The sequence below is a fragment of the Carassius carassius genome, chromosome 38, assembly GCF_963082965.1.
Source record: "Carassius carassius chromosome 38, fCarCar2.1, whole genome shotgun sequence".
In the NCBI taxonomy this organism is placed as follows: Eukaryota; Metazoa; Chordata; class Actinopteri; order Cypriniformes; family Cyprinidae; genus Carassius; species Carassius carassius.
Window position 1 is genome coordinate 27,966,163 of NC_081792.1, and position 13,579 is coordinate 27,979,741.

General features: G+C 34.9%; 1 protein-coding gene across 1 annotated transcript in view; it reads right to left on the reverse strand.

Annotated features, from left to right (window-relative positions):
• The window catches only part of LOC132119214 (sarcolemmal membrane-associated protein-like), a 56,111-nt gene that overhangs the window by 31,298 nt on the left and 11,234 nt on the right, over nucleotides 1-13,579 (reverse strand). Inside the window, 2 exon segments of the mRNA XM_059529005.1 lie at nucleotides 3,446-3,518; nucleotides 4,744-4,891. Coding sequence (XP_059384988.1) covers nucleotides 3,446-3,518; nucleotides 4,744-4,891 — 221 coding nt within the window.

Here is a 13,579-nt window from a genome sequence, read left to right on the forward strand (position 1 = left end):
AATAACATATGCAGAAATTAAACCGGCCACTGGGGAAACCAATAAAGTGTGATTGGCAGATTGGAAACCCATTACATTCCCAATGAGTAAAGTGGAAACAATGTCCCAGTTCTAGTTCTGGAGTTCTGCAATCTGTGATCAATTACAGTGGGAAAGAAATCGAGTTAACCCAATGGAGGAAACGGGAGATCTCCATCCAGTGCTTGACTTTCTCGCCCTCAAGATGGGAAAAAAAAACAATCAGCAGCGGCTCAGCCCTCGATGACGATCACATTTCTCTCGTTTTCCGTCCTTCAATGAATCTATCCATCCCTACTCCCAGAGCAACAATTCAGATCTATCTGAAAGAGGCTAAACGGACATCATCATGTGGAAAGAGTGAAGGCATTTTGCTGAGAAACTCTGAATGAAGGGGAGATTTCTTAAGCAGATGTCTTTTGTCGACTAGCTGGAAAGAATTTCAGCAGGCTAGTGGGACGTAATGCTTTTAGAGAAACAATTTTTCATGCTGCCTTTTTGACCTCAAACGGAAACTAAAAGCCCTGACCATAAGCATGTACAGCAATCCCTCGAATGCATCTTCTAATAAACCGAAGAGGGCACAGACACATGCCGCTAACCCCAAACACGCATCTCTACTGCCCTGGCTGGGCTCCAAAGGCAAGCGCTCAACTGGATGCGTGTGGCTTCTATAAATACATCCACAAACTGGAAATGAACATGCAACGGGGTCGATAGCTCGGCCAAAGAGCTCCACTGCCTTCATGGGACACAACTGATTGCTGATGATTGCTGAACAGGCACAGAGGATGAGAAAATTGGGAGTGGAGTGAACAGAGATGGGACAGTAAGCTTGTGAAACTGCAAATAACTCATAAAACAAGTAAATAATTTGTGAAGCACTAGCATCATCAACCTGCTTGTGACAAATAGAAGTACATACATATATATATATATATATATATATATATATATATATATATATATATATATATATATATATATATATGTATATATATACATATATATATATATATATATATATATATATATATATATATATACATATATATGTATATATATATATATATATATACATATATATATATATATATATATATATACATATACATATACATATATATATATATATATATATATATATATATATATACACATATACATATACATATACATATATATATATATATATATATACATATACATATACATATATATATATATATATACATATACATATATATATATATATATATATATATATATATACACATATACATATATATATATATATATATACACATATACATATATATATATATATACATATACATATACATATATATATATATATATATATATATATATATATATATATATATATATATATATATATATATATATATATATACATACATATACATATATATATATATATATATATATATATATATATATATATATAAAATTGTAGATTCACACTGAAGGCATCAAAACTGTGAATTAACACATATGGAATTATATATGGAGTAATATACATATACCCGGTATACATATATGCCCGGTGATACATACACAGTCAAACATAGCATTCAAACAGTGGTAGGAAATCCCTTCCGTCAACAAAACCATCAATCATGAATATAATAAACACCAGAAGTGTCGAGCATCAGATTACTAACTACACGACCACTTGGCTCTGCAACCAGGATAGCAGTTCAATACCGGTACATCTTTTAATGTACATGACCTCAATTTTTAGTGACGCCAATTATAATCACTTAAAAATTAATATCACCTTGTTTTGTACATTCCACTTGCGCCTGTGTCTTTTGCAGCTTCTCGTACATAATGTGTTGAGATGCTAGTTCTAATTTAAAACATGCTTCTACAAAAAAAAATTTAAAAAAAATTGAATCTGCAGATATGATCTTGTTTAGGGATCTGTGCCTTTATGCATACAGACATCTGACTGCTAGTAGTGATTGTGTTTTTCAGCAATAGTGTGCACCCTTCATTTACAGAGTAATAAGGTCTGGGAAAAATCTGCAGAAAGAGAAAAATCTCCATTTTTTTTTTTGGACTTTGCACATTTGTTAGAAAATGTTTATTTACCATTTATTCAAGTTGAAGGTATCTAATATTTTGATACTTAATTTCCATGATCTAAATATTCTTACAAATGAAAAGTGTTTTTCTTCTTGCATTAAGTTGTTACATTATGATTATATATTCAGTGGAATAAAATGGTCATTAAAAATTTCAATGTCGCTTATCGCAATTATTTCAGGAACAAATTATCGCACAACAAAAAGTTGTTATCGTGACAGGCCTATTGGCTGGCATATACACAGATTCCAATATAATTAAAGCTGTCTGGATTTGGTGACACTCAGACTAATGCTGTTGAAATGGAGCAGATGGAGGTGGATGAGACCCTCGAGACCCCTACGGTGTCTGTGCTTATCTCTCGTCTCAGACAGTCTGGTGTTCATGCAGCATCGCAAAAACACCAATCAAAAATCTATAACTGTGCATCACACACAAGACGAGGCCTTTTTAAAAATGTCTATATAGTTTATAGATTTTTTTTTTGGTCTATAACCTTTTTTTTTTTTTTAGTACTTCAAGGTAAATAACATTATTATTTATTTATTTAAAATTATATTTTATTTTAAGCTATAATAACACTATGATAAATACAATTTGAGAATCATGCAACAACCGTAGAAAATAACGTAGATGCCTTTTTTGGTTTATAAAAACGAAACTACGTAAAACAACATTACAAAGACATTTGTGTACATTTGCACATATTTTTGTTAATTTTTATAAACTATAAGGTTTTCTGTAAATGATTCTGATTTGTGTCTGTTCTCTGAAATTATTTTCTGTGGTAAGAAACATGGATGCCGTTTATAAAGCTTACGCTGGATTTCATTTGAAGTATTCTTCGAAATAAATAGACTTTGCCTAAATAGAAAAACAGTATCATTGTGACATGTGGTGAGATTATAAATGTAAATACGCAATTTGCATTTGCTAAACAATCGAGAAATTAATCAAAAATGAAGGAAATGATCCAACCATGAAACAAAACAAACCAGCAAGATCTGCTCCTCTACTAATACCTGTCATACAACATTAGCCCCCTAACAGTCAAACTAACAGCCCACATGTCATTTCCTCTGAACAAGCACAGGCAAATATTGTTTTGGTCAAGTGAATCAGTGGAATCAGCAGCTGTACGCCTCAGCTCTTTAGAGATTTTAACACATTATGTGCATGTTTTTAGAAGTGATAAAGCTTGTAAGCATAAGCTACCTTAAAGAATATCTCACCAGGTCGAGCGAAGACTTGAAAGAAGCTATTTGAGAGATTAAACCGCCAAAATAGATATAAAATAATCTTTAACAGGACTTACTCTGAACGCCGCCGAGCTTCCATGCCATCTGGTAAGAAGAGCTTGATGGTCGACACTATACAGCCATGAGTGACTAAAAACAAGAGAAACATGAATTAGGGATGTATGACTGAAAAACAAACTTTTAAACAAAGCTACAGGTTAACACAGACATGAACAGCCCATATGAGGCCGTCTTAGAAGCTCACATGTCTTAAAAGAGAGTGTTTTATGATAAATAAATAAAAATATCCAGAGACTGATAAGAATTCCTGGCGTTCTGATGAGAGGCAGCCAACTTGTGCTCCATTAACCCAAAGACTTAAACACACAACATCCAAATGTGACAGAAACCAAGTTTCCAAAGAAAACTGGAATCTACTTTCAATACCTCACCAGTTAAAATACAGGTTTTCATGTTCATATGCACTTTCGTTTTGTTATGAAGTATTATTTGCCTTCATTTGTTCTAAAGGGTAAGTTCCTTTGCATTTGTATGTGATTGTGAAAGCGTCCCATTGCATATACTTGAGTTACGACACATTTAGAGCAACAACCGGTCAGCGCTCTTGGGTTTCAAAAGCCTGTCTCTGCATTACAGCATATGACAAAAGTGCAGTATGTAATAATGTAACAGGCTGCCTTTCTTGTGCATTTACAAATGCACATTAGACAGTAGCTTGAGTTAGGATTAGGGGTGTAATGGTACACTTATTCATGCTGAAAATTTTCTGTACGGGTTTAACCACTGCTCGAGTGGAACTTCACTGGAAACTTCCAGGTTTATATGTTGTTACTTTCGAATTATCGTAAAAATTACATGTTTAGGGCCCTATGAAATGTTTTATTCTCTCTTCACCATATGTTTATTGTTTATCATTGTTACCTAATTCTGTGTTTTAGCATGTGTAATTATTTAAATGCATAAAAACAACTTAATTTGTTAATAAATTCTTAAAATAGCCTGTATGTATATGTATATGTATATATATATATATATATATATATATATATATATATACACACACACACACACACACACACACACACACACACACAGTAAAAACAAATACAATGCAAACTATTTTTTATAATAAAATAAATTTAAACAAATTGAATTTTTATAAATTACAATTCATAATATTCTTCATAATATTCTAAAATCTTAATGTATTATATATATAAAAAATAAAAATAAATAAATAAAAATAACGCTTCATAGGGTTTCATATCTAGAAAGGAACATTTACACATCCACACTTGCATTACATATAAACACATTATGATTATCGCTGCTAACACCAACATTCTTTCCTCACCTTTCCGGGTGTTCTCCGTCACATCCACCCCAAACTGAATGATGTCACCGGAGAGCACCTCACAGGGAGGGCTCTCCTCCGACCCCCGGCTCAGACGCTGGCTGTTGATAAAGGTGCCATTGCTGCTCTTGGTGTCCTGGAGATAGAACTGAGAAGAGAGGAGAGACCCAAAGATTACCAATGCGTCAAATACAGCACTACACTGTAACGACAGCGATGGTTAAAAAGAGGAAGTACTTGCAATGACCACGAGGTGAAACAATCAACTACATTTAATGCAGGGCAAAGAGTTTATAGAGGTCGACAGGTTCACTTTTACAATACAAGTTAGAAGAACACATTCTTAAGGCAACAGCGAAACATAAAACCTTTACTTTAACTAGACTGGTAAAATTATACACTTAATGCCTTCTGTTAACGTTAAACTAATAAAAAATAATTGTAGCCAATGAATTTTTTTTTTAGAAATTATAAAAAACATAAATATTAAATTAAAAAATTAATAAAAGCTTAACAAAATGGCAAAAGCAGAATGGAATTACCAAAACTGAAACTACACGAATACAAAAATATAAAATTAGAACCGCTGCATTTAACTGAAATAAGTTTAAGTACTAAAATGACTAACAGATCAAAATTAACACTATATAAACAATGAAAATAACCAATACTGTCCCTTACGTGTTGACCGGGCAAGCTCTCGACTCATTTACTAAACGACATGATCGGTTTGAGGTACACACGTATAAAAAAATAAATAAATTAAAACATCCACCATATGGCATTGAGCCGTCATGAATTGTAATTGTTTCGTGTACTCTGTTGAACTCCCTTTATTCACTGCTGAATTTCCTTGCTCAGCTGGATGAATAGACTCACTGTCAAACACAACTCCAGTATGAGTGACATTCATTATCTCCGCTCAACACCAGCATCCCACGCCAGGCGTCACATGTGGGCATCGCTGCTAACAGGTTCATCAGGTTAAGCCAGAGGAAAGAATGCTCTTTCAATGCACCCAGATCAAGGTTATGCCTTGATAAGACCCCTAAACCTGACTTTAAGGAAACAGCTCATGCTTCCCTTTTTAACAAGCATTTTACTTCACATTATGCTACTGATTGGCCATATAATCGAGCCAGTCACATCCTCCATCATAGCGAAGAGATATCGGTGTTTGTCTTGCGTGTATTCTGGCATGAAGACGGCATGACATTGGTGATGCATCTGTTCATAAGCAACCAGCTCATTTAGAAAATACACAGATTAGCTCATGTGCATAAAGAATTAGGCCAGTTTTGGCAGGCAGCGGAAACAATGCATGCACAGGCAGATCTGCGTCTGGTTCACATAAGCTCAAGGTTTGATATGCCACATTTAGCAGGATGTTACATACAGTGCTTCAACTTTCCTTAGTGACTTAAAATAAAAACTGAACTAGTAAGTATACAAGCAAACGAGAAAAAATGGAGAAACATAAATGATACAGCATATTCCCTCCTATTTCCGCTAGCTAACAGTTGTGCTGACTGTATTCTGAGGTTATTGTGGTGGCAGATCTCTTATGTTTTACATTTGTTCAATTTTTTAAAAGCCCTAAATGTTAATGTCACTCATGCATAAGCAGGAACTGAGTAAACATGAGATTAATGAAACATGATGAAATTGGATAGGCAGCATAATATTTTATACTTCTATTAGATATTAACAAACTATCTACTGATATGTTAAGAATTATTTAATGAAAGTATAAATACATGTAATATTATAAAATACAACTGAATTATTTCTAAACTAATGCAGGGATTCCCAAACATGTTTGCCAGCAAAACCTCTTATTTATGTCAAACTATTTTCATCAAATAATAATAATAATAATTTAACAATGTTCTGGCTTCTCTGATGTTGGTTAATGATCACGTGGCATGAAGGTAAACAAATAGGTAATTTTATTATTGAAATGGTTTTATTTTAATAAATAAAAATTATTATGATTTTTTTTTTTACATATTAGGGCTGCATGACATGCTCAAAAAATATATTTTGTCATATATTAGTTTTGAACTGCACCAGACATTTAGGCAAAAGAAGACCACAACAACAATTATTTTATTAAATTTACTCAAATCTATTACTACTGTATTAATTCAACTGTAATTTAAAATAGAGTATTTTATTTTATTTCAGATGAACTTCAAACTACTTTACAATTCTCAATTTTTTTTTTTCACCAGCTTTACTTCATGTATGATCCCTGATAGAGGTCGACCGATATATCGGGCCGATATTTGTCATTTTTTAATATATCGGCATCGGCCAATATCCATGTTTAGTAGCGCCGATTTAAAGTCAGGCACGTCGGCGGGCAGCCCCGTGTTATTGGTGCGGTGGAAAGTGCTGCTGCTGCCACTGCATGTGAAGCACCCCAAGCCAAAACATTTGGAAGATTCAACAGCAGTCCTGGGAGATAAAGGTAAACAGAGAATTTCACTCTGTAAATGGGGTGGAGAAGTTGACAGCTCTAACAAACACTGCAGCGTGAAGTTACCAAAGTAAACTGTCTCTGACGTTACTCCGCCCCGCTCACAGACAGCACCGTGCTCGGAGAGACAGCTGTCCTGGAGCTGCCCAGAACGGTGAATGACATTTGTTCGGAGGCATGGTTTGATGCAGACAATAACCAGTTTTCCATCCAACTCATTTGTATTTAGGGATGTCAATATTCGATAATTTCCATGACCGATCGTCGTTTAAATTAATAAACAATTAATTACTTTAATGCTGCAAAATGCGTCTGCAGCGGTATTATTATTATTATGTGCAAAAGCCACTTGGAAAAAAAGCTTTCTCACCCGAATTAAAGGGGTTTTAGTCTGAATAAAATGCTAGTAGCAGGACTGTAAAATGAATAGATGTGATTATGATCATTTGATAAAATGAAGAGAGCGCGCCATACGTTGGAGATCATTTTACTTTGTTGACTGTTTCTCGTCAATGAGACTGCTGAATGCGCCTCTTTAAATGGTTTCGTGGTGCTCGTTGTTGTATTTTAAAACGCATCTGCAATGTTTTCAAATGACACACTATAGTAGTGGTGCAACGGATCATCATTGATCCGTGATCCGTTCGGATCAATATCTTCGGTTCGGCACACACGTGACCCGCGGATTGATTTATGAAAAAAAAAAAGTTGCGCATGTTTAGTCCACACTCATTGGTCATGGCGAGCGGAGGAACGGAGGAGCTTGAACAGCCCGCGCATTTTGGATTCCCTGTCAGATATAATGATGAGGAAAGAGGTTAGAGTGAAAATATTGTGCCAGATCTTTATGACCAGGAGAAGAAAACAGTTGTGGATGAACAATCCCGAGCATCCTCTGTTGCGCACACGACACAAGGGTGGACGTGCAGGGGGACGGCGAGCTCTGTGATGATAACTGCTCACTTCATCACAGCACACTGAAAGATGAGAAGTCGGGCTATTATGTTAAAAAGAAGAAATTATGTGCACTTTAAGTTGATTTCATATATTTTAATTTAATAATTTAATGTAAATAAAAAAAGACAAAACGTATGTTTATTTGTCTTGGCCTTTTTTTTTTTTTTTTGCTGATCCGAAAAATGATCCGATCCATACGAGGACGAGCGAGCGAGGGTTTGACTAGATGTATTTGGAGGTTATTGCTCACGTCTCGTTCTGCACATATCCAAATGTTTCCATATTCGCAATGTATCTGAATGTTAAACTATAATATTTTTTATTTATTTAATGTAAACTAGACGATAAAGATCATCCTCTTCACATGAGCAAAAACGTCCTTGGCATAACAGCAGAGTGGACCAGTGTACTACGGTCTATTTAAACTGACCAGTGTAACCTTTTAAATGTTTGGTTGACTGTACTTTATTTTAATAATGAACAGACTGCGATGTAAGTTTGAAATTAGAATGCACTTTAGATGTTCTGTGTCATTTATACCAAACACAAATGTTGCTGGTTGCTAGTGTGTTTGCAGCACTACTGTTATTTATTTTTTATATATTTATTTTTTCATATTTTTCAGATTTTTATTTTTAAAATTGTATTTATTTAAATGTATATTTAAGTTTACATTTATGTTCCAACAAACTTGAAAAATTCTACTTGATAAATGCTCTAAAACTTTTATGTAAATGATTGACATATATATATATATATATTAGCTGTTTTATATATTTAATACTTGGTCAGTTTATTGATTTTGTTTGGTTAACTTTGAATACATTTTTTATTTTAATACCGTGCAGTTCACAAAATTAAGATTCGAGAGATGGTTCAAGTCAGTGCTCAATAAATGATGATAAGTTTAGAAATGTTGTGCATCCACTTATTATTAGTGTGACATTTTTGCATGCAAATGAAGGGGAAAACTTCAAGGTATCAGCCCTAAAAATCGGCAGCACATATCGGCTGAACCTGACCTCTAAACATTGGCATCAGCTATAGAAAAACCCATATCGGTCGATCTCTAATCCCTAAGCTATGATTATATATTCAAGCCTTTATTTATCAACAGCTGGTGTGTTAAATATTGATTAAATATGCTGGGACACCTCACTAATGCACCTGCATGTGTCACTGTGACTGTCAAGAGGCTACTACACATTGGGTGAGTGAAATACAGAAGAGGGAACGAGAGAGGGCTGATTTTACTGTCAGGGATTCGCCCCCACATCCCATCGTCAAAGAGCACATTAGCATTCCCAAAGAGACCCAGCACTGACACCAGGCTTCTGCCTCTAACACAAATCTGACTTGAACTTATTCAGCACATCTCTAACAGGTGCCAGTATTCCTGAGAACAGCGTGAAGGTCATCAATCCTCCTATAAGAAATCTCTTTATATTCTACCTAACGGAGTCCATGTGCAGACTGGAACTATTTTGAGTGCAGGTTTTATATAATCTGTACAGAAAGGCAGTATTACACTGGGCTAGTGTTGTCACGATACTAGAATTTCTAACTTCGATACGATACCTTGAAAAATATCGATATTCGATACCATTTTCGATACCACAGAGAAAAAAACTGCCACAATATTAAGGGGTTATTTTTTTATTTAAAGCTAAATATAACAAGTCTAGAACATATATTTTACATTAACAAAAATGTCCTGAGGTAGTGCACTTGTTCAAAAGCCTCTCAGATTGCATTTCATTCAAAAACCAATAAAGTGCAAGTAAAAAAAAAGTGCAATCTTTTGTATTTCCAAGTAAAATCAAATCACAATGTCAACAAAAGATACTAAAACTTCAAGCAAAAACAAAATCAGTGCAATCTTATGCATCAAGTATCAAATTAGTAAACAAAATAATTAAATGGAATCTGTTGCTGCAGTTTTATGCAGATTTTCTCTACAGAGGTGAGTGAGATTGACACCCATTACTGTATCCTACAGTTGTTTTGCAACTTTCAGATTTTGAGCTAGGAACACCAGCATGTCAATGTGCTCCTCTGTAAGTCGTGCCCTTCTTGCACTGCAAATGAGCCCTGATGTACTAAATACACGCTCTGAAGCTGAACTTGAAGCAGAGATACACAGATACTTCTTAGCAAACTGGGCAAGGTGAGGTAAAGTTGTCTCATGTGTCCTCCACCATGTGAGTGGGTCCTCTCCTGCACTGATTTCAGGCATCTTTTCATATACTGAAAACTCATTTTTGAGTTCTGTTTCTGCACTCTCATCTTCTCTGGGTGAAGAACCCTCTCCATGTTCACTCTTTTTTTCCCTCTGTATGTTTGCTAACAGACTCTTCAGATCTGATTTAGTTTTGAGCATTGCTCATCGGTCATAAAAGCTGGAGTCTAAGGGTATTTTTGGGGCCTGGAGATGTTTTGTCATGCCCTGACATTTGTGCTTTTTTCAGTTTCTTATAAATATCTAAATGGGTAAAGTCTAATCTCACTGTAATCAGCACAAACTGGGCTATAATAATATGTGAAATGCATGCATGTACATGATTGTATTTTTGAGAAAAAAAATGTTATGCGTGGTTAGTGAAAAACTAAAAATGTTAAATCACTTGAATAAGGCAAAAAAACACAAAGAACAATGGTTCCCGGGATTTTTGAGAACTGGAGCTTGTAGCCTAGAATTTTTCTTTCTAAATGATGTGAAAATCATCTCGTTTACTCACTCACAGAAAACAATATATTGATTTAAATTTTCTAAGACACTTTTTGTTGGTAAAAGTCATATGCAAGTAGGTGTCAAATATCATGAATATCATTGTGATTTACACCTGAGAAGACAAAGGCCTGCATAATGAGCTGCATAATGAGCCTTTCAGTCAGCTGTGCCACTGAGAGGAAGGAGTTACAAGAAAGAATGTGAAGACAAAATAAATCTATATAATTTTATGTTTGTAGTTTATTTAGAATATATTTAATTATCCCACAACATACTTTAATATCCACTTGGGGGAGCAGTTAAACAGTTTATCAGGAACAATCAAAGCTGACTTTCAAACTAATTGTTGCATCATTACTCCAGTCACACAATCCTTCAGAAATCCTTTTAACAATCTTATTTTCTACAAAAAAAACATTTATTGTTGTTATTATTATCATTATTATTATTATTATTATTATTAATGTTGAAAAGAGCTAAGAATATTTTTTAGGTTTTTTAGGATTTATATTGTTATTGAAACTTAATAATGTTTCACTTGATTATATATTTAGTCAGGAATTATAGTTTGGAAAAAGTCTAACTAGTAAAATGTTTACACGTTATGTGAAAACTAGTACAAGTATATAAATAAATAAAAAGAGACTTACTCATGTTTATGATCTCTGCTGAATAAAGTGCCTCGTTCTTTTTTTTCCTGAGGAAATCCATTTCTCAAATCCTCAACCACATCACATCTTTTTGGGGTGAATTCTGTCTTATTCCTCTCATTGCGAAGCAAACAGTAAAATAAAATCTTGAAGAACAGTCTCGCTGCTTTTTCTTCTGTTATGGGTGTATTCAAGCCGCGCGCTTCAGTTTGAATCTGAATAGCGCGTTCAGCGCGGGGGCGTGGTCACATTAGATATAATGAAGGGAGACATGAAAAACAGACATCGCGTTGTTTTCATATGGATTACTTTATCACAGAATATCTGTTTTCGGCGGCACTTGTTTAGTTTAAAAGTAGACATGTCAAGCTTTCTATAGATATATCTCTCATGTCTCTTCGTTGAGTATTCACGGAGTTACAGTTCATTTTAATGACATGTTTGTAAATAAAGATCAGCGCAGACAAAGGCTGCAGACAGCACACCTTGTTTGTTATCTTTATTTTATAAGTGCACAAAGTTTTGTTGTTTTGTCTGTATCCAAAAAAAAAGTAGACCCTTTACAGATTCGATTGATGTATTGCTCTTATCTGTACGATTAAAACTGATAGTGTAATTTAAGTTCTTTTCGGGGTTATCGGGAGAAAATGACTCAAAACGCGTATCCGCGTTAATCGACTTCAGAGGGTTAATACATTAACGTTATTTGATGAACAGGTTTAAACGCAAACGTGCGTGCATCACACGCGAAAACAGTGCTCACTGGATCGACATGAAGTCGTCAAGTCACCTTTATTTATATAGTGCTTTTAACAATACAGATTGTGTCAAAGCTCTTAACAGTATCAAATTGGAGGATCGAGTGTCAGTAATGTATAATAATAAATCCAACCACAGAAATTCTTTATACAGATCCGAGTGTCGGTCTCTCATGTGCTTTGCTATATTAGTGGTGTTAGCGCCTAGCGCCTAGCGCCTAGTGGTGTAGCATCTCTTGCAAATTGGCTTGCTTGTGTCCTTCGGCTTTCCATGTTCATTTGCCTCATATGCAAAATATTTCCAGATAGCACTCCTGCTGTGTTCCTTATCAACCAAAGCCGGTCGCGCGGGGGCTGCACTCGCCATCTTTCCATTCACTTCACTTTTGCTAACCAGAGCGAATGAGACGAGTGCGCGTGTGGTGGTTGTCAACGCGCCTTTGGAGAGAAGTGAAAGTGAAAGCGCGGCTAGTATCGATACTTCGGGAAATTAGTATTGGTACCATTCAGATATTTCAGTATCGACATTTATCGAAATATCGATATTTTTGACAACACTACACTGGGCAGAGAAGATTTGTGCAATTAACACTTCCAACACTGATAATTAAAAGGAATCATGGGAAAGGAGGAGGTGGAACATCAACTAGAATGGTTTAATCAAGACATTTCTACGCTAGTTGGATGGTTACACCTGTTTAGAGAGCTGTCAGATACAAGACAACTAATACAGTAATGCATGCTCCTTTACTAAAATTAAAAATGAATGCAATATCAACAAATTAAATACAAATGTCTTCATATTTGCAAAAAGTAGCCTTCAACTATATACGTTTTTACAAAAATGGTTTTATTTCAGCTAGTTGCATTTTGATTTTGTTGAGCTAAATCAGTTCTTCTGTTTTCTAGTCAAAGTAGTAGAAAACCTCACATCATACTGTCAGTGTAAGTCTCCCTTAGTCATATCAGCCAATAGCCATGAGATTTACTCCATGAGAACAGCTCTGAAAGCCAACGCTAAGATCATGAAGGAATGCAGAGTTAAAGTTTCAAAAGAAAGTCTAAACCTAAATCACTCCGAGCTCCATCCTGGGATGGGAAACAAACGGCCTGGATGGGGAAATTAACATCGATCGGAACAGGGTGAAGACAAAGACACTAAACCGGTAAGCTTGGTTACAGCAAGTCAGGCAATAAAGTAGTGATCGACCGATATTGGTTATTTTGACAGCTGATGCCAATGCAGTTATCTTGGAAA